The 23843-nt window shown below is 38.6% G+C and overlaps 1 protein-coding gene across 3 annotated transcripts in view; it reads right to left on the bottom strand.

Moving 5' to 3' along the window:
* Nucleotides 1–23843, bottom strand: part of LOC137256363 (coiled-coil domain-containing protein AGAP005037-like) — a 240659-nt gene that overhangs the window by 147617 nt on the left and 69199 nt on the right. For 2 of the 3 annotated variants that reach the window (XM_067794160.1, XM_067794165.1), the window contains exon 1: nucleotides 18898–18975. The exons of the other annotated variant lie outside the window; for it this stretch is intronic. In XM_067794160.1, coding sequence (XP_067650261.1) covers nucleotides 18898–18961 — 64 coding nt within the window. In that variant the 5' untranslated portion in view covers nucleotides 18962–18975. Of the gene's footprint in view, nucleotides 1–18897; nucleotides 18976–23843 lie in introns of those variants that run through there. 3 annotated transcript variants of the gene reach the window in all.

The following is a 23843-nucleotide window of genomic DNA, read 5'->3' as shown; positions in this document are numbered from 1 at the left end:
TCTATCTTGTGTTTGGACCAGCCTTGTAAATCTTATAATTTGATCCTTACACCTAAAATGGTTTCTGGTTTCAACAAATTCAGTGATACAAAAGTGAGATAGGATATTTTTTTGGGTGTGTTAGCATGTTCCATTATTTTCAGGATGATATGAAACATCATTGCAACAACCGGCTTGAAAATATTTTTTGTTAATTATTGATTCAGATGGATGAATAATACATTTTCAAAAATGCTTTGCTAAAATATCAAAGGTACTTTATCAAGTGATAAGTACATTTTCGCATGACATCACGCTGTACTGACGTCAGTACACAATTCTCGTCCATCCCTCATAATCAACTGATGTCATGATACAGTCTCCTTCAATACACGGAACTACTCAACTCCTAGTTTCTCAGTATGCTGTTGCTTTACATAGATAACATCATTAATGTTTCGCAAAACTGCAATGCTGGCTAACTAAACCTATATCCACAGTCCCACAAATGTCGCGTGACAAGTTAGCTTCGTCTGGATGTACTGATCTAAACTTATATTGGAAGTAGAAATGCGATGGTCTTATTTCCATATGGGATATCATAACTCATATTTAATTCACAGTGTTTAAGGTCAAACATGATAAACTAATCTTTTCATAAACACTGAAAATGTCTCTGATCTATTCACTTCATTTTGACCACTTTTGTGTTTATGTATAAAGGAATCAATTCAGAAAATGATATAGTCTGATTATCTCCACTGTTGACTTATTGTTATTTACATAAAACTTACTGTCTTCCTTTGTTGTGACATAGCTTGAATATTGGTAGAACAGCTTGAATATTGGTAGAATAGCTTGAACATTGGTAGAACAGCTTGAATATTGGTAGAATAGCTTGAATATTGGTAGAAGTGAGAAGTGAAAATACAACTCACTTATGCAAGTAATCTTTCTGTTGCACACATCCAAGGCGGCACAATTTGCAGCATTAAAGATCTATCACTACAACATACAACAATCATGGACTACTGACTCTCCAAACAGTGGACCTGCTATCTCTACCTTTGTTGTAAAATAGCTTGAATGTTGGGAGAGGCATAAAATACAATTCACTTCTGCACAGCATTCGAAATTAACGCTGGACCTGAGGCCCAAAACCAGCCGGGCCCACATCTTTTGTTTTATGCAGGTCCTTATGGCCGAAAGCCTTTTCATTTTCAGCGACTCTCACATATCACTGTTTGAACATTCTGATTCAGAATTTTCAGAAGACTTGGACCTTGACATGGATGTTGATTTGGTCGTAAATGAAGACCAGTTGGTTAAATTAAACTCTTTAATTGAGTTTGTTAGATGTCACATTTGTTGTGTGCTTGGAGTTACTCATCTTGTAGCTAGAATCTACGGCCTACACAGTCTGATCATGAGCCATGGTCCCTGTTTAACAAAACTCTTGTATGCCAAAAATCTAATAACATTTCTCACAGCATTCCTGGCTCCTATACTGTAACACAGGATGTACGAATGCTACAAGAAATGTTACAAGATCTTAGGCTTATGAGAGCTTTGTGAAACGGGGCCCTGGGTCCTTTGGACCTTGAAATGGGACCCTGGGTCCTTAGGGCCTTGAAATGTTCTTGGTCCTTAGGGCCTGCAACATTCAGGGTTAAGGGCAAACGCTGCTTATGCATGCAGTCTTCCTGACTGCACTTATCTGCAGTGACACATTTTGCAGCGTAAGTCTCTACCACTACAACAAGACAACGGCCATGGACTATGGACTCACCAAACAGCTGCACCTATTTTCTTCCTTTGTAGTGAGGTTGCATGTATATTGCAAGAAGAGGTGTAAAATGCAACTCATATATGCATGTAAGCTTCCTGACAGAACTTGTCTGTGGTGACACATTTCGCTGTGTAAGGTTCTACCACTACAACAGGACAACAACCATGGACAACCAACTCACCATACAGACAGTCCACCTCTTCGTAGTCCTCTTCTTCGTCCTCTTTGTGCTCATACCACTTACAGAACAAGTAATAGGACGTCCTCTCCAGGTAGTTGTCGGGCCACTGGCAGGACATGGTCGTTGAATTATATCCACGGAATCACACACAATTAACGTGAATCTCCTCCAGACGGAATTCTACCTCCATAAACGCTTTTCCTGATGGTCTTAGTCAGTTTTAGCACATGTGGGATTAAATTAATAGCAAAATCCACATGTATGTTTGTGTATAGGTAAACAGTTATCCTCTAAGATCCATTTTTGCTTTCAAAACTCAAAACACAAACACATAGGAAATATACTTTTGATGACTTGCACATCTGTTCGTCATTCATCACAATTTCAATAAAGCCACAGCAAGTTTAACAAAGTCAACAAGTTTTAATCCACTGTGAATATAAATGTGGGTAAGACTGGAACAAGTGAGCAGGAAGACACGAGAAGAACAGTCAAGAGACTGAGTTGATCAAATTGATCATGAACCCTGAGATCAATTATGCGTTGTTGCAGTGGTTGTGTATATTATCTTTCCAAGAATTCCACAAACAGTCAACAAACAGGAAGACAAATCACATCATCAACATGCATTGTCCAGCAAAGTCTACACTGTCCAAATCTACTTTGAGGTCAATGTTTGCCCTATATATAAATGTCTTAACAAGATTTGAGAATATTTTCCTTCACACACTTTATAGTTCTTGTTCCATCTCTTGTGGTCATACATTCTCGAGGCAACAGGACCACATATCACGTTAATCAGCAGTCAGTCCAACAATCTTTGATGATTTCCTCTTCAAATTATCCATAAATTGTGAATATTTGTAAAAACTCTCAAAAGTTTATCTGAACTTTGTCAAACAGTTGTCAGGGAAACATAATGGAAAGACATCCCATGAGTCAACAATCCCATCTGCATCCAACAGATCTGAACAACTGTGGAGGTATGGTCAGATTGCAGAATTTCAAATTATAAAAATGACTTCTTGATGTGTGACATCAACAGGAAGCTATGCACACAAATTACCTCTACATGGCTAGCATTCTATCCCATATAGGCACACACTGTGATGGGCAACCATAGTGATTGATCAATCAGAGAAAGACTTGCTCCTGTCACGAATAATCACGATGTCTAACAGCATGTAAAAGTACAGAGTTCCAAGATTAGTAAGTCTTGTTAGCATGTGTCTCTCATCTGAAGTAGAAAAAAGTAAACAGTTGATATTAAACCTAAAAACACACACGTTCAATTCTTGACAAGAAGCTGGCATCACCATTTAAACTTTCCACTAGCATGACTGAAAAAACACCACTTACAAGCGCATCTTTCTCATTAAGGGTTTCAAATAGCAGATATACCTCTGTTAAATTTTACATTTGGCATTTCGCAAAGAAGCTTTAAGTTAATTATCCTGCGATAATAATAGCAACAGGTGCTTGCCATCAAAAAATATTTGACGGTGAATCCACAGATCAATACTACTTGAGAAGTCACTACATATCTTGCTGAGGTAGACAAACCACTGATCAATAATAAATGACTACAAGCAATCCATGATCAAACTGTTTGATAAGACTAATGTCTGAATTCCAAAATAGATCAAATAAAAAGGAATTAATCTGCCTCCGTTTGATGGGATCAATGGAATAATACCGACCATATATTCCCTCTTTCACCATTTCTTGACAAAAAAAATCAAAAGATTTGGGAAATCTACAGACAACAACTGTGATTGATGATACAATAAGGTGATATCAGCCATACCAAAAGACCATATCAAAAGCCTGACACAATACTTATGAGCATTTCACGTGTTCAGCTGCTTCTTTCCATCAAATAGATGTAGGTCATTTGCCAGGCTCTCCATCATTGTACAAGGAGTCAGCATCATGATTCTCTTGCCTCAAACTAATCAGGACAACCCTGAACTTCATGAAGTCACATACAGCTGTACCTCTAAGCAAATTGAATCCATAACCATCAAAAGAATACCTCGATCGATGAAAACTTACTTACAAGCCTCGTCCTACTTCTTGTTCTGAGAACAATTAACCTTGGTCAGCATCTGACCAGAGGACCATACTAATTCTGCCAGTGCTGCCAGTGCTGGACAAAAGAGATGTAATTGGCAGCATCTGCTAGGGGATACCTGATCGGTGCCATGTCATGTAATCTTCGGTTCCTCACACCATTAATACGTTTCTCAACTATCTATAATGGCCACTCATAATGGGCTTCAATGAGCGAGGATTTACATTGTTTTGGGTGATATTTAACAATATCATGGCTGGAGGATGGTTGTTGGTTTTGTTACATCATTGTCAACAATTTTTCCCTTTGTCATGAATGGATGCATTGAATAAATTAGGACTTCAAGATTTCAAGATTTTTTTATAATCCATTTCCAAGGCAGAATCTGAACCCAAGGACCTTCATCAACAGATAAAGGCAGTTGGGCAGTTTAACCTTGGATATTTCACACTGGCCTTCAGACCTCAAACTTAAAGGCTATTTCATGGCAGAAATCATAAGCTTTCCACAAACCTCAAATCTAATTCAAGACAGAAAGTCAACCAGTGGCCTGTGCACATATCTCAAGTTACAAAGCATGTTTAAGGCATACACTAAATCTATGGGTTTTACTCTACAGACCACAACTTTACAAACAGAACCAAATACAGAATCAACCTGAAAAAGCAACAGCATCCCTTCTTGGCCACCTGTCTGCTCAATCCTGGATTAATAATAATACATGCAGTCTTCAAGGTGCTGTGGACATTGTTGGTGTACTTCCAATCACCTGCTTTGACTCACCGCATAAAGCAATTTTCCCATTAATGACTGTTAGTACAGGTTATGCTAATGTACTGTTAAATCTGCCAGCCAGCTAATTCAGCACCCATTGAATAAATGGCATCTGATGTATAATAATGGCCATTTATAAAGCACTTGTTTCCATACACTTGTGCATGCTTGAAGCGCTAACACATTATTAACTAGAATAACCCCAGCTGCTGTGAAACACTAGACGAATAACTGTCAAATGACTTATCCCACCAGGTACCCATTCACTGCTGGGTGAACAGAGGAAATTTTGAACAAACTCATGTGTGATTTGTTGTGGGAGTCAAACTACCAAACAACTGTCCATGACCAACATTGCCCAACTTCATCTGATTTGTGACCTGGGCTTGATGCGCTCAGTCATAAATCACTGTCACTGATACAAGATAACAGTGATGATTGAACATGATGTCATCAAGAGTCCACTAAAGAGCTGGGGCTGAAGGTGTGTTCAGACTGGACACCACAGATATATTTGTTTTGTTTGTTATTTGTTCAATGCCATCAATATTCCAGCTATACAGCTGTCTGAATAAATCTAACAGTCCAATGATTGACATCATGAGCACTGATCTGTGCATTTGAGATATGATGACATGTGTCGACTATGTTAGCAAAGCAATGACAAGCATGGATTGCTGAAGACAGTTCTATTCTGGATATTTGTGGGGAGGGGCATATCACCTGTGTATATAATGACATGTCATACATTCACGATCCGCGTGACATCCATCTCAAGGTCATAAAGTTCAAGCGTGTTAATTCCACCCTAATCAAAAACACCATCAGACTAACCCACTCAATATCAGCCTCTGAGTTCTCAAACAATATTTGATGATCAGCCACAATTTCCTGTACGCCAGTGGCGAGACTGTTACAAGGAAATGGACACCATAGATTGTCATTCAACAGAATTGGCTCCCTGACTTTGTGTTGATAATCAATATTGACAATTTACAAACACTCTCCAGTTCACAAGTCCATGACACAACCAGATGAAGTGAAGGGAGGTGCCGGCTAGTGAGTGAGTGAGTGAGTGAGTGCTTTATTAACACCATACAATGCAATATTCAAGCAATATGGTGTCAGTCTGTAAATAAACAAGCCAAGACAAGACAATCCAATGGTCAATAGCATGAACATCAATCTATGCAGTAGGAATGCAATGATAAGTCTCGATCGAGTGAGTGAGCCTGATCATGTGATCCCATTAGTAACCATTTACAACATGTGCTGCTGAAGACCAATTCTATCCCAGATCTTCAAGACTTCCCTTGTGATGACAATCTTGTATTGACAACCTTGAGATGACAACCATTGGTTCCTGATTACACTACCTCCTACAGCTCATGACTGTACATTGCTGGCTGCTTTACTACAATCACTTACGTAACGAATATACCATTACAATTTCACTGGTGGCACAAAGACATAATTCTCAAGGAAATAAGACCTACTTGAATCAAACTCACATCTTCGACATGATAATCAAATGATGAAATCACTTAACTACACCAATACCATTGCAGGCACTGCTGGGCTGAATTGAAAATTGAATGCTTCAATGTAGGGGATACCACAAATGAGCTTCACACAATGCACACATGGGGAATTAAACCCAGGAATTTGACATGATGAGTGAACGCTTCAACCACTCTACTACACAACTGCCATGGCAGGCTGTACTGGGTAGAAGGGAAATAAAATGGTTCAGGGACTAACAGACCAATGGCCAAACGCACAGAATGAGAATTCCTGATCTTGAACAGTTTGCATCCTGTGAGTGACAGGTGGATGGTGTTATACTTAACACAGTTTCTTCCTGCGATGAGAATGAAGCCATCAATCCTTCCTGACCAGATGCTGATGTTGGTACATGGTGAGAGTGGGAGATAAGTGACCTGTCTGTCATGGTCGTTCAAGCCATCATCAATCTCTACAACTGGACTCTCCCGCCCACACGCTATTTCTACAACCAGTCTTCTGTCACACAGTAATCCCACACAGCACTGTATGTTAACGGATTCACCAGTTAATTTACAGGGGATCATTTGGATTTTATCACAGAAACTGGATATTTCTGCTGTTATAGCTACTCTGAAAAGTTGAGTTCAGTTTCTAATAATGTCCAGCTTGGAAATTCACATTGTGATAAAATCTGTTGTTTCTTTTGTCTTTAAAATAAATTCTCAGCCAGCCACCCTACCTCTACCCTCACTCCTCATCAAACGATTGTTCCCTTACCTGAAGCCTGGTCCAATGGTTGATGTTATGAACATCAGAATACAATGGAATCCAATCAACAATGACACCAGGCTAGACCACTTATCTGTTTTGCCAGTTCTTATGACAATCATAGTTTGCTAGGATGAAAGTAAGAAATCCAACTGGAAGTGGTCAAAAATTCTAACGCAGCCAACTGACCACAATCTCCAGAACTGCACTGATCTGAATCGGTGCCAATAATCAGTGTTTCCAGGACCCTGTTAACAGGAGAGCTGCACTTGGAACTGTCGCAGCCGAAGACCAAGTTGAGTCTAAAGTCCCATCCAGTAAGGGTCAAGTGAGAGAAATCAAGATGAAGTAGGACAGGAGGCCTTGGTTCAATGTCTACTATTCAATTCCTGCATCTAGATATATACTTCTCTCAAGTCATGTATACATAAAGTGTTTTAGTAGTCTCCATCTGAGGATATTCCTAGACACATTACTATGGGGATCCCCTCATTGACTGTAGACAATGGGATAGGGGCCATCAGCTCAGTTGGAAAATGATCCATCAGTAATCAATAATGATTTACTAATACTACCCATTATTGCTGTTTGGTCCCCATGTATCAGCAGAAGACATATCATGAAAAGCAGATGCCATATCCTGAAAGCAAACAACACGCTCAAAAAGCAGGTCCCACACATTGAAAGCAGACAACATGCTCTGACAGCAGATGTCATATGTTGAAAGCAGACATCAGATACTAAAAGCAGACACCAGATACTGAAAGCAGACAACATATGCTTTCAGCTAAAGTCATACTGAAAACAGTCATCACCGACCAAAAGCAGACATCATATGCAAAATACAAACACAGACATAAAACATTGTGATATCCCAAGAAAGGGAACCCCCAAATCACCTGAAATATATCCAAATGATAAAGACTCGTACATGACACAAACTTCTTGTCTTGGTGGAATAGGTTGTAATAATTTGCGGTACAAGATGTAAGAATCAAATAACTTGATGTTAGAGATACTCAGTGTTATGTTTCTGTGTTGAGGATGGTCGATGCCTTGACCAATACTTAAGCAACCTGTAAGATATTTAATGAATGCTATCTGAGATTTCATAATTTCGCAGTATAGTTAAACAATATCAACCAATGGGCTGTGTCACATGTATTGTACAATTCCCCATATACCATTTACACAATACATGTTATGAACTAGAAACATTAAATATCTTATTTATTGTTCATATTTCCAGGAGAGAAAAAAAGACAAAAGAATAGACAAAAATGTTTGTCATTCTGGGAAAGCTACAAGAATTTGCATGTTGCTTTGATTTTTGGAGCACAGAAGTGGATCCTGGTAGGATTAAGGGACAAAACTCAGCACGTCTTCCACCCAAAAATACTCAGACATAAATATCATGTACAACTGATGAAAAATACAATAAAAAAAAAAAGTCAGTGGAAGTAACAAGACATCATGCAGAGATGAAATATTTTTTTTTCCTCAAATCAATTTTCTGTTTTATACACATTAACACTACACCATCTTGGGAATATTTTGATCACTCTGTCTAGGTTTGAACAAATATTACTTATTGCCAACTTTCCAAACAAACAATGAAGAATAGTTGCAGAGATCATTACAAACACAACAGTGTCGTGGATAATTTGAGTTCAGCTCAGTCTGAAACAGCAATCTCAGAAAAGATTTACCATATCTGCCGGTGCCAGTCCAAAGACACCACAAGGGAGTATATATATGCTTGTAATTCCTATGCCAGACAAGAAAGGATAGTCAATCCCTAAACTGAAGCTAGTCAGATCAATAAACGTCAATAAAGTTTCCATTAAACTGAAACGTTGCAGAAGAATGCAGTGGCATGTGGTCCCTGTTAAGACAAATTAAAACTTAAAAGGTAAGATGCTTCAAATGTCAGCTCAAATGTCGCTGCTTTTTAGTTTCTGGCAATTAGCGAGTCACAAGAGTGGATAAATGACACCAAAAGAAATGGGAACTACCTTATAAGAGATTTTTACTTTTGAAACATCTGCATTCCTGTTCCTTTAACCTGGTGACAGGCTTGTCCATATGGCTTTCTCGGTGTAAGAATGTTGGCTTTGATTATAAAGGTCGGTTTACTTTTCTAGGTTGGTATTTTGAAATTATTTATTATAGGTTTCCATGGTAAACAAGGAGAGAACAATGTTTATTTGCCTGTGCTTTCATTATGCACTGGGTGTTTTTGGCACAAAGTTCTCCATCACTGGATATATCTGTATACATTTGCAGACCATTGTAACCTTTGATTGATCTTAATTTGGGTGGCATTGGATGGGTGTTTATTTCAAGATAAGTGGATGGGCAGATGCTTGAGTGAGGTGACTGAGCATGAGAGTTGGTTGGCAAATGGGTTGGTTCGTGAGTGAGTGAGTGAGTGGGCATGTGTGTGTGTCAGTGAGTGAGTGTGTCAATGAGTGAGTGGCCATGTGTTGTGTGGGTGGCCATGTGTGTCAGTGAGTGAGTGAGTGGGCATGTGTGTCAGTAAGTAATTGAGTGAGTGAGTGGGCATGTGTGTCAGTGAGTGTTTGAGTGGGCATGTGAGTGAGTGAGTGGACATGTGTGTCAGTGAGTGATTGAGTGAGTGAGTGGGCATGTGTGTCAGTGAGTGAGTGAGTGGACATGTGTGTCAGTGAGTGATTGAGTGAGTGAGTGGGCATGTGTGTCAGTGAGTGATTGAGTGGGCATGTGAGTGAGTGAGTGGACATGTGTGTCAGTGAGTGACTGAGTGAGTGAGTGGGCATGTGTGTCAGTGAGTGTTTGAGTGGGCATGTGAGTGAGTGAGTGGACATGTGTGTCAGTGAGTGATTGAGTGAGTGAGTGGGCATGTGTGTCAGTGAGTGTTTGAGTGGACATGTGTGTCAGTGAGTGATTGAGTGAGTGAGTGGGCATGTGTGTCAGTGAGTGTTTGAGTGGGCATGTGAGTGAGTGAGTGGACATGTGTGTCAGTGAGTGATTGAGTGAGTGAGTGGGCATGTGTGTCAGTGAGTGAGTGAGTGGACATGTGTGTCAGTGAGTGATTGAGTGAGTGAGTGGGCATGTGTGTCAGTGAGTGTTTGAGTGGGCATGTGAGTGAGTGAGTGGACATGTGTGTCAGTGAGTGACTGAGTGAGTGAGTGGGCATGTGTGTCAGTGAGTGAGTGAGTGGACATGTGTGTCAGTGAGTGATTGAGTGAGTAAGTGGACATGTGTGTCAGTGAGTGATTGAGCGAGTGAGTGGACATGTGTGTCAGTGAGTGATTGACTAAGTGGGCACGTGAGTGAGTGGATATCTTCATTGCAGCCTTCATAACACACAAAGATCTTGGTTAGTTCTGACCCACCAGGAAACCAAATCTTCCAGAAACCACGGAATTGATACCACAATGACAGGTTTCTGACATGCAGCTCAGTACAGCAACCTATGGTCCATAGCATTGAAAACATGATCAAATATCAATTTAATCACATAGTACTTGATAATGGATAAAAGAATTATTATTTCCATAATGGTTGAGCTATTAAGTGTCAATGTATGCATGAATTATGCATTTCAGTTCGTTTCTGAAGTTCAACAATGTTCAATCAATAACTTCACAAAAACATTGTGAATTGACGTTCATTTTTAATTTGTTTGATGATTTAACGTGTCAGCTACACCAACTGTTGGCAACAGGGATGAAATGGGTGTCAATCACACACACTGGAACACCATCAAAACCAGTGACTGATGGCATGAGCAACGATCATCATCATCAACAACTGTTGTCAGTCAAAAAACACTGAGTCTAACCCTTACCCAATCAAATTCTGTTTTACAACCAGTACTGGCAAACAGGGGGCCATTGTCACATGTGAAGATCCTTCACTAGTGGTTTAATTCCAAATAAAGGCCTAGCCTCACACACGACATCCTTCACTGGGGGTCTAACTCCATATATAAGCCTGTCCTCACACACGACCTTCCTTCACATTAGGTCTATTTCTCACAAGCGCCTGTTCTTCACTATTCTTCTCACACATTATTCTCACATGGGGTCGACTGATACCTGGTGGTTCTAGGAGCCTATTCTTCTCACACATTATTCTCACATGGGGCCAACTGATACATGGTAGTTCTAGGAGCATATTCTTCTCACACATTATTCTCCCATGGGGCCAACAGATACATGGTAGTTCTAGGAGCCTATTCTTCTCACACATTATTCTCACATGGGGCCAACTGATACATGGTAGTTCTAGGAGCATGTTCTTCTCACACATTATTCTCACATGGGGCCAACTGATACATGGTAGTTCTAGGAGCATGTTCTTCTCACACATTATTCTCACATGGGGCCAACTGATACATGGTAGTTCTAGGAGCCTATTCTTCTCACACATTATTCTCACATGGGGCCAACTGATACATGGTAGTTCTAGGAGCATGTTCTTCTCACACATTATTCTCACATGGGGCCAACTGATACATGGTAGTTCTAGGAGCCTATTCTTCTCACACATTATTCTCCCATGGGGCCAACAGATACATGGTAGTTCTAGGAGCCTATTCTTCTCACACATTATTCTCACATGGGGCCAACTGATACATGGTAGTTCTAGGAGCATGTTCTTCTCACACATTATTCTCACATGGGGCCAACTGATACATGGTAGTTCTAGGAGCATGTTCTTCTCACACATTATTCTCACATGGGGCCAACTGATACATGGTAGTTCTAGGAGCCTATTCTTCTCACACATTATTCTCACATGGGGCCAACTGATACATGGTAGTTCTAGGAGCATGTTCTTCTCACACATTATTCTCACATGGGGCCAACTGATACATGGTAGTTCTAGGAGCATATTGTTCTCACATTCAAGGCCTGTTTTCGCACTGAATAATATAACATATAGTATCAGACAACTGAAAAAGGATATTACTTTGATGAACAAAAGCATTCACATTCTATTAACCATGGTGTGATGATCAAAATGATTTCTTCTTGTAAGCAACTGGAAAACAGGCTTCTGATACAAAATACACGTTTATAATGCAATTCGGAATGACAAATGGAAACTATGGCATTCTGACTCAAAAGCAATAATTCTCAAATAGTTCAAAATAATATGTTATTGATTTTTGTTGCATCTATAGCATTCAATTTCACTTCCACTGTCTGACAAATGTAAGATTCTCTAGCATTCCATCACGAATGGCACTTACAATCAATTCCGAAGCTCACAGACTTTGGTTCCATTTAGATGAGATTGACAACTGTGAAGTACTCATGAGGAAGTAAAGCACCTTGTCTTAACCTAGCGTTAAATAACCCACACCCATCACTCTACTTCAAAATTGAACAAAAAAATTGAAAATAAAAAATCATTGTGTGAAATACAAAGAAAAAAGTTTGACATGTCTGAAAATGATCAAAGAATACTGAACTCTCAAGAAATATGTTCTGATTGTTGGATATTTTTTTACCCCCAGCAGTGTCTTCTCTATAAGGCAGAACTGTTCAACAATTACATGGAAACAAAGATGAGGTGTCTCGTATCTCATATAGAGATGGAAACAAATATTGACTCCTAGTCCAGACAGAGTATTTTGTTTGCTAAAATCTGAAAGTTTTCCACAGTAATTAAGCTGTGACTTTGATATCTTCTTGAAATTTTTAGATTACATATCTATGATCATTTGCTTATAAAAAACAATGTTTCAATGACAAAATAAGTGACCGCTGATAAACCTACTTATTTTAAGTATTTCAGCTTAGATATTTAAAAAAAATGAAGAAAATATACATATTGTCACATCAGATATAGGAAGATTACTGCACGGATACTGCAGGTAAATATCTGATTTTCTTGTGGTAAAAACAGGTCAATAGAGACTCATGGCTCTGTATTTCATCTGAGTGAGTTTATTTTTACACTGCATATAGCAATATTCCAGCTACATGGTGGCAGTCAGGAAACAATCCAGTGTGAATGAGACCAGACGAACCAGTGATCAATAGCATGAACAGTGATCAATGCATTTGGGGTAAGATGACATGTGTCAATCAAGTCATCAAGCCTGACCATCCAATCCTGTTAGTTGTCCTCTTATGTCACCTGCATTACAAAGAAACACTGACTGTCGTATTAAAACTTTGAATAGATTTCAGTTTCGTAAACACTATACCTGGGATTAGTCAGAGAAAATTACAGCTTCATCGGTTTCAGAGTTGAAAACATGCAGCGAAACTAGATAGTGGTCTTCGAAGGTCATAAGGTTGCAGGTTGATGCCCAAATGCCCAGACTGTAAAGTTTCACACAACACACTTACTGAAAATACAATTTCACACACAAAATACAGAAATCATCTGTATTATTAAAAAAAGGGTAGGTAGGGCGTCACTTATAACCCACCAGAACAATTATGATAAATGACCTCTCATGCACAAAATGCCTTAAACTGTCATACTCACTCAGAAACTCACTTAAAGGATCATCTTCAAATCTCTTTTTTCAAAAAAAGAAAATCTTGGTATTATTAAATATAGACCCGTGTAGGTCCAAGGTAGAATAGGCCTTCTGCAACCCATGCTTGCCATAAAAGGCGACTATTCTTATCGTAAGAGACGACTAACGGGATAGGGTGGTCAGACTTGCTGACTTGGTTGACACGTGTCATCGGTTCCCAACTGCACAGACTGCTGCTCACGGATTGTCTGGTCCAAACTCGATTATGTACAGACCACCACCATATAGCTGGACTATTGCTGAGTGCGACCTAAAACTAAACTGACTCTCTATTAATAAATATAAGGTGAGAACACCTATGACCCTCAATTGTTGTCCAACAGCAAACATACACTCAAAACTTGACCAGTACGACATCAGTATGATGGTTTGCATCCTTCTTGAAATACCAGCTGAGCTAATGTATGTCTGATAGGTGCATTGGCTTATGCTAATACATTTTCCGATTACATCGAGTATCCTGCTTTTAGACTTTGAGCCATTTTATTAGTAGCACAAGAAGACAAGCAAGTCCCATCACTCAGTATAAGTTTGTCAAGGTTGTTTGCTGTGGTGTCCAGGGAGGAAGAAAATCAATGGGGAGTTTTCAACTTGCTGCATTTCAGTTAACAGGTTTCTTAACATGGAGATCAAGTCGTCTTTGAAGAAGGGAAGACCTCGTAGTGAGTGCATGAGTGAGTGAGTGAGTGAGTGGGTGGGTGGGTGAGTGAGTGAAAGAATGAGTTTTATGTTCTTCTGGACTGTACCTCTGCTAAACCTGAAGCCTTAAGTTCTGCAGGTGTCAGTTTTTCACAAATAGAAGGGACAAAACCCTTTCCACATCCATCAGAAATCTTTGCTAAAAGCAGACTTGATTGTACAGTTGTGACCACTTCATGATTATTTATCTATTTCAGCAGTATTACAGCTGTATGATATTGTTTGTAAACAAATGGAATCTGGAGCGGACAATCCCGTGATTGTCACCATGCAATACGATGACAACGCTTGTACTGAATTGGAAGTTAGCACTCTGAGCTTGTACCTTATGTAAAAAATGGGATCAGACTTGTCTTAAGAAAAGAAAATCGGGAAGGCTCGCTGACTTTGTTGACTTATCTCAGCTGTGGTGGTTGAGTGAGTGAGTATGGTTTAACGGCACTTTTAGGAATATACCAGCAATACTGCGGTGCGGAACACCAGAAATGGACTTCATCCAATGTAGGTGTAGGTCGATGCTCATAATGTCAATCTCTAGCTTGTCTGGTCATGTGGTCGATTTGTCTGACCACTGAAATATAGTACTAAACTTGCTAAGCACTTCAGTAAACAACAAATAAGACAATACTGGCAAAACCATAACCATGAATTTGGTGATGATAATGGTGACGATGTTTGGTTGGTTATTGTTAAATGCCACACTCACCAATATAACAGCTACTGCCAGCTGTCTGTAAATAATCACGTCTGGACCAAACTATCCAGTGATCAACAGCATGAGCATTGATCTACACAAATGAGATATGATGACATGTGTCAACCAATTCAGCAAGTCTGACCATGTGACCAGCATGGAGTACTGAAGGCCAATCCTAACATGGAAGCTGACTGCGCCGCTAAACAACAGCTCAACCAAACAAACTGAATCAAAAGACTCATAATATATGCAGTATACTATATACCAATACATGATTTCTCTGTGGAGGAGACATAAGATTTCTTCACCAAGGACTCATTACAAAAGCAATATATTATATACCAATACATAATTCATATAAGCAGTGAAGACTTCGATCAATATACAATCATTTTGCAACTAAATTGTTTGCTGTGGGTGATGAACTTTCCAGAGAAATACTTCCCCGACATCAAGAGAATATAAAACATACCATCATTATTCTTTCCACAGTTATAAATCAGTTTAACTTTTCTTCCATTTTGTTACATATTTGAAAGCACATTAGCAGAAGTCTTCTATGAACTCCACACAGCACAAAAGTGTCTTAATTTAAACAACTAAAAATACCATTGTGTCTGAGTTGAAAAGCATTAATATTGCTTGGTTGACACAATTGCAAAATGAAGTTATTTATTAATTCTCAAAAAAAACAAACAAACAAAAAAATGACTAAACGAGGATTAGGCAGGGATCAAGTTTTGATTCTGACACAACTGAAAGTTTGACATAACAATGGCCATAGAATGTGGGTCACACTAGTGAGTGAGTGAGTGAGTGAGTGAGTGAGTGAGTTTACTTTCATTAATCTTTCAGCAAAATTCCAGCTATTATCAGAGTACAGGACATCAGAAATGGGCTTCACACATTGTACTCATATGGGAAATCAAACCTGGGTCTTTGGCATGACAAGCGAACTCTTTATCCACTGGGCTACCCAACCTCCCAATATGCTCCACAATAATAACAAGAACACTAAACACTGAACATGTATAATTTTGATAGAAACAAATAATTGATTTTAAACTCAAAAGGAGCCTGGGATCGGAGATCTGAACCTGAGGAGTGAGTGTGTAAGTTGGGTTTTAATCTTTTTTTTTAGCAATATTCCAGCAATATCACAGTGGGCAACAGCAGAAATGGGCTTCACAAATTGTACCCATGGGAAATCGAACTCAGGCCTTTATCAGGATGAGCAAACACTTAAACCTCTAGGCTACTCCATCGCCAGACCTGGACTTACTTCGGTAAGGGTTTTACTGCACTGCAGAAGGGACTGGGTGGAAGTGAAATTAACGCAGTTCAGGAACTGTCAGACCGTCAAAGACAGCTCAGGTCTTCCTCACAGACTTCCAGCACTAAAAGAATTTATTCGTACAACATAAAAAATTGTTCACAGGGAAGTTATTCATGTCTAGCGGCTTCATAAAAATGTCACTGTATCTGTTTTGCATTAAATCTACAACCAACCAAAGCCACAGATAACAAATTGACACTCTGCTGATCAATAAAAAAACCAACAAAACATCCAACTGCATGATTGGAAAACAAACATTTTGCTCACACAGCTTTTCCAATACTTTAGACAAAGATCCAATTAAAAGTCTACATTTGTTTCATGGGGAATAATTCCACATCAGTGAACATAATGGATTCCTCTATCGAGAACAGCGTCATCGACAGAGCTGCACGATGAGGCCAAAAGGGGCCAAGCTCTCCATTTAGGCGAATTCACAAATCAATGTTAATAATTGCCACTGGTAGCCAATGCTTTTATTGACATAATACATAATACAGATTACCCAGGGTTCAATCTGCACTACTCCTGGAGAGTTCCTTCACATAAAGATTAACACTTCACCATGATCAAAACTGGTATTTTTTTACCATGCCCAATTGCAATTCATCTGAAGATAATCTTTCATATTTGGTACCAGACTTTTGAAATGAAATATGCACCAATATGTACCAAGAACAGAACATAAAGTGCTTACAAAGCTCCTTGAGTTAAATTGTTGCCATCAATCTTGTCACAAACAATAAATTGAAATTCAAAAGAAGCATAAAATTTAATTTTACAGCAGACATTACTATTACAATTATTTCAAAGATAAGTGATTGTTTATAAAAAAGAAAAACCTAAGAGAACCTCATCTGCTAAACATCACTTAGAACCCTTTTCAATGTTTGGTTTACAGAATGGCGTCAGAAGCCTTACGGGTTAGTGGTTAAAATGAATTGAAATTATACAAAAGAAATATACCTTTTTATGTTATTTATACAAGTATTGTCTGGGGAAAAAGTGGAAAAGATGTTTTTGATGAACAGTTCAGCTCCTACACTGGACTAACATGTCGTACAAGAAAAAAATTTATCTTACCAAAAAGTACACTTCCACAAAATGTAAGAAATTCAATACAAACTGGGCTCAAGATTAATGCTCAATTTCGAAGCTGATGACATCTACATTGCCAAATTATTAAAGATCTGAATTGGGCTCGCCATTTTATGTATTCTCTGGATCCCTCAAAAACTCATTAAAAATTTTGAGGCTTTTTTTAAATTACAGAAAATCAGCAGAAAGAAATGTAATATTTGAGAATTTTTGGATTAATGGAGAAGTAAGCTTTTAAAAAAACCTTAACGCCTTAAATCATTTCTGCACATCTGTTCCTCAAAACATCAATGATGATGGCTTGATGGAAGTGCCACTGGCAGGTTACAATTAATATTTCGTGGATGAACATCACTAATTCTCCCCCTAATCACGACAGCACTTCCCGCTCTGATAATCAGGAATCGGCAAGGCAGGTTCAAGAGTGCATGTGTAATATTAGATGACGTGGGGAGTTGGGGTGTAAGGTACACATCAGCAATGCATCTGGGACGGCAGTACTGGCTGGGGTGAAGGTCAGTGGGGATCTGAAGGGGAGGTAATCACAGTAATTAGCTTGCAGTAGGAGCCGACAGTGACTCACTGTGTTATCTTCTCAAAGTCATATTCAGTCTGGACAAATCATGCGACACAGTCATCAAGTTGGCTGGATCCAATGAGAGATTGAAACTGTCATGACTTTGGTGTGGAATTTCCATACTATGTACAGTTATGGGATTATATGACATCAGGATTTCAGCAAATGTCAGGAAATTGAAAGCTGACTTTAAATTCAGAAAATAAAAAATGAAAGACGACATTTATGTCTCTGCATGAACATGTATAACTATATGAAGAATGTTATGGATTTGCTGTGTGGTTCAGCTGAACATCACTCAGATCTACAATCTTACTTAAACATTCCATTCTTATAATGTCTACAAAATATGTTAGGAACAAGACTGAATTGTTCTTGTCTATTAAAGTAGGCTTAAAATTAAATAATAGAACTAGTTAAATTTTCCTACATAAAAATAGTGAAGTGAAGAAGCAAGTGAATGTTGTTTTGGGTCCAAGGGACATAATTACAGTTGTATATGAGGTCTGCAACACCATGCATAGTCAGTGAAACCAGTGGTTGACAACATGAACAGCCATCTGTTACCATGGTGACACTTGGAAAACGTTTTTGCAAGAGTCATCGTGCCATTAGATGCTTCTTATGACAATCATGGGTTAATGAAGGCCAATATCCTAACCCAGATCTTCACAGGTCAATGTGTGTTTAACTTTGTTGCACATGATTGGCAATTTGGGTTGCATATTTCTCAGGGAGCAATTTAAAGCATACCATTCTATCAACAGGGGCATTCTGGACATGACTTAAAATCTACAAATCTTGTGCATTAAATGTCATCATAATCATCATCATCATCATCATCATCATCATCATCATCATCTAGTTCTCACCTTCAGGTTTCCTTGTGAAAACAGCAAATGGGTTGACAGATTTAATCAGTGGCCACAACAGCATGTCTGTGTTAGAAGGATGTCTACAGTATGATGTCACAGTTTAGCCCAGTGATGTGAAAATACCCTCAGTTGTGACATATGTCATACCATGTTGGACATAAATCTCCCAGCCCTAGTTACCAGGCAGACAACATGGCCGACACAGTCTAACACACATTCATCACTGGACAGGTTTATTATTTTTATGTTTTAAGAGTTTGGACTTCCTTTTAATTTTTAGGATATCTTTGTTACTAATGATTTTAAGCAAGAAACCATAATTTGATACACTTGTTCACATATTGTAACCTAAATGTAAGACAAAAATACATCCATAACTTTTGACTGTCACTCAAACACATTCGTTCATTCTTTCACTCACTCACCCAAGTCCATTCATTCATGCACTAAACATTCATACATTCTGTCACTCACTCCAGTACATTCATTCATGCACTAAACATTCATACATTCTGTCACTCACTCACTCCAGTACATTCATTCATGCACTAAACATTCATACATTCTGTCACTCACTCACTCCAGTACATTCATTCATGCACTAAACATTCATACATTCTGTCACTCACTCACTCCAGTACATTCATTCATGCACTAAACATTCATACATTCTGTCACTCACTCACTCCAGTACATTCATTCATGCACTAAACATTCATACATTCTGTCACTCACTCACTCCAGTACATTCATTCATGCACTAAACATTCATACATTGTCACTCACTCACTCCAGTACATTCATTCATGCATTAAACATTTATAATTCTGTCACTCACTCACTCCAGTACATTCATTCATGCACTAAACATTCATTCACTCACTCAAAGACATTTAAGCACTCTTTCACTCAACTACATTCAAACATTAATTCTCTCACTCAAATACATACATTAATTCATTATGTCTATAGCTAATGGGCAAAAAGGTCTCTCATATGATGTCATTCATTCACTTATTCAACAATTCACTTATTCACATTCGCTAATTTGTCCACCTCCATGGTGTAATGAAAAGACCATTTGTCTCAAGAGGTCACTCGTTTGTCATACCATAAGACATTAAAAAATGCCACTTGTTGTTACCATGCAACATGCTTGCAATTACATGGAGTGAGTCAGTAAGTTTAGTTTTACACTGACCTCAGCAATAAATCAGCTATATCGTGGTGGTCTGTAAACAATTCTGAACCAGTCAATCCAGTAATCAACAGTATGAGCATAAAGCTATGCAATTGGGGTGTGATGACATGAACAAAGTTAGCGAGTCTGATCACCTACTCCTGTTAGTTGTCTCTTACGAGTATTGGTTACTGAAGATCAAATCAAACCCGGATCATCACAAGTAAAATTACTATGATGAAACAAGGACTGGTCAGCCTGGAGTCGGTTGACTACCATCCTCGATATCTCCAGGGTATATGTTCTGATAAATCTCCACTATACCCTGGATGCATCTACGGGTCGGCCTGATAATTTTATTACCTCCCTTGTTGGCTCCGCATTCTCACAGTAGCCAATCAGTTAGGCCGCTGTTTCAACGGAATAACTGAGCTTGCCAGTGTCAACAAAGGTAGCGGTCACAACTGCAAAGGTTTTCTTGCAGTGCGACTCAGATTTTAGGGAAATCATACAAACAAATTGACAGGTCTGAAACTTTAAAACAACATGTGCAAGAGCTCATTCTACCTTTCAGAGAACCTCTGCATGGTTTGTGTTGCCAAGTTTAATCGGTTAGATAATTTAACAAACGAAAGTGGGTTCTGATTGGTTCGTTCAAGTTGCCAGCGTAGACACCTGATTGGATAAAAAGTGAGCCAAGGGAGGTAATACATTTATCAGTCTGAGCCGTAGATGTGCCCAGGGTATAGTGTAAATCTATCGGAACGTATAGCCTGGATATATCGAGGATGGTTGACTACATCAGTATTACACAGTAGGGTGGCACAGTGGGGTGGGACAGTGGGTTGGCACAGTGGGGTGGGACAGTGGGTTGGCACAGTGGGGTGGGACAGTGGGGTGGCACAGTGGGGTGGCACAGTGGGTTAAGACTATAAAACTGTTGTAAGTTCAGGTGATAATTACACAATGCCATTTGGAAAGTGGTCAAATGTAACATGTCACATTTGGGATTACACTTTATTAGTAAAGTACAAATTCTCATACTTTTGGGGTTGAATTATAAAGTCCAGGTGAGTCCCAAGAAGATGCACATGCATAGTCAGTAGGCCTCATTTATATACTCTTAAAAAAAAAGTAGGGGATAATGAACTTTCAGTTTGGATAGGAAGTGTAAACGTTAACAAACGTTTCAAGAACAGACATCTTATGAACGCACCACCATTTCGATCTATTACCACCCCTTAACGCAACCCATGATAGGCAGGTTCACAAAGCAGTAGCCCCATACACTGCATGGGGTCCAATTATTGATTTTGACGTTTTTCAAGAGGGTTGAGAAATCACTTAGAACATTAATTTTGACACTCATCATGCATCACACATTTGTTAGTGTTTGTTTCTGTCGTTTGTTTTAAAATGAAAATCGTATAAATGCAAATTACCAATATACCATTCACCAATCATCTTTCTAAAGCGACTACATTCCAAATAACTATGGTTGTAAGGAAGTGCAAATGGTGATGCACTCTCAAAAGATTCAATAATATCATATCAACATTGATTGACTCTGTTAAATCTTCTCAATATTTTTAATTGTAAATAAGAAAAAAAATAATATTCCCTACTTTTTTTGAAGAGTATATATTCAATGAACCAAACCATAACAAATCATGAATTCAATTCATTATTCCTTATCACTAGAATTGAATAAAAAAAGCATATTTATTTTAACATGGATGTTATTTATCAAAGGCGATATGTAAATTGGAATATATTCAAAGCAGGTAGGACAATAGTCAACAGCCTTGTGCAATCTGACTTCTAAGATGCTTCAGTGAAAGATCAAAGGTGCAGACAATAATTTTCTGGTGATAATGTACGATTTGCTTTATGTCACATGTATCGGCATCGCTGTGCCATTTTTGTCTGCCCCTCTTGTCTCTTGTAATGAAACACTTTTGCATGACGTCACAATATAACTGATGTCACAATGCATGTCAGTTGTCATCGCCTTGTACAGCCTCCTACAGTGAACTACTCTGCTGTAACCCGTTTCTTGGTCTGCAGTTGCTTCATACGGATAATATCACTGGTGGAAATATTACCTTTATATTTTTATATATTTTTATACATTTTTCTGTGGATATAATGTCTCATTTTGACTCAATTCAACAGCGAAATGGAACTCTTTGCAATGTTTATATTCCAACAATGCATCTGTGAAATGTCATGTGACAAGACAGTGTGATCTTAATGTACTGTTCTATACATACGTTAGTAGTAGAAATGTGACGACCATATTGCCCTGTAATCTTAGATGTAATTAACGTAATTTAGAGAAGATATTTAACACAAGTGTAAACCGGCATCAAACTGTTTATCAAGTATCCTCGTACTTTAATCATAATAGTTCAGACTGAAAGTGTGCTTTATTACACTACACATGGTGTTAGAGCGAACCGTAATTCTGAAATATTTTATGTAATTATGAGTGAGTGAGTTTAGTTTTACGACGCACTCAGCAATATTCCAGCTATATGGCAGCAGTCCGTAAATAATGGAGTCTGGACCAGATAATCCAGTGATCAACACCATGAGCATCTACACTGTTGGGAACTGATGACATGTGTCAACCAAGTCAGCTAGCCTGACCATCCAATCCTGTTAGTCACCAGTTATGACAAGCACAGTCACCTTTTACAGCAAGCATGGGTTGCTGAAGACCTATTCTACCCTGGACCTTCACAGGTCAAATGTAATTACGAAAGATTAACACTTTCAGTGCGGTCTAAACTTGTTATTGTTTCAGTTAATATAATGACTAATATTTCAGCAGCTGATTCCTCACCCAAATATTAGTGACATGTATCATTTTTGGCCTTATAGTAGATTCATTCACCTATACTCACTGCATCAAATGCATTTATGCTCATGCTAAACCAGTTTCAAAATTCCAGTCTGTCTGGAGTGGTTTTCTTCTCAGACAGTCAAATTTCTAAAGTAGCCTGCCTGGTGGTCTGGTAGATATTTTTACCCCTAACACTAAATATTTCATAATATCAGACAGGTTCTCTTGTCATCCGTTTGAGGTGTTTAAGGTATTATGAAAATTCTGTTGAACTATTGTGATTGGATGGTCACCAATACAACCTGTGTACTTTCAGTTTACCTTAACTTGGAGCTTTGCTTCTCAGCGCTTTATAGTTCATTGCGATGCCTGTGAACAGTAAAGTACTCAGAAACCTGATTTTATAGTGTTTTTTTCCTTGTTGAAAAGCAGACAGGTAAGTCTGTATTTCTAAACGTTACCAGTCCAGCTGTCTGGTTTGGAATTTTGTGAGTTTTTAAACACTGGCTCAATGCCATTTCACCTTACTCATTCATTCATCATACTTACTCATTCATACACTTACTCACTCATTCACTCACATGCTCACTCACTCACCCACCAACCCACCTACTCACACACTTCCTTTCAGCTCCTCACAGCTCACTCACCCCACTGATAATCAATCAGTGTTGAACCATTCTATCACTACACACCTTCCAGTATGAAGTGACGCATACCATTTGGTGGAACCAAATTCAGCTTGTTTTGCATACATACCAAGGGACTAAACTCTTTATGAGACAAGACAATCAATGAGAAAAGTGTTCCGATCAATATTGGCCCAACAAATCTATTTTGCAGTATTTTAGTAGATGAGAACACCATCTTTCTATGTCTCTTTGTTAAAACTACAGAATGGATCTTTACACAGAG

Source organism: Haliotis asinina, chromosome 11 (genome assembly GCF_037392515.1).
Source record: "Haliotis asinina isolate JCU_RB_2024 chromosome 11, JCU_Hal_asi_v2, whole genome shotgun sequence".
NCBI lineage: Eukaryota > Metazoa > Mollusca > Gastropoda > Lepetellida > Haliotidae > Haliotis > Haliotis asinina.
Note: the sequence above shows the minus strand (reverse complement) of the source record. Positions and strands in the feature narration are given on the sequence as shown.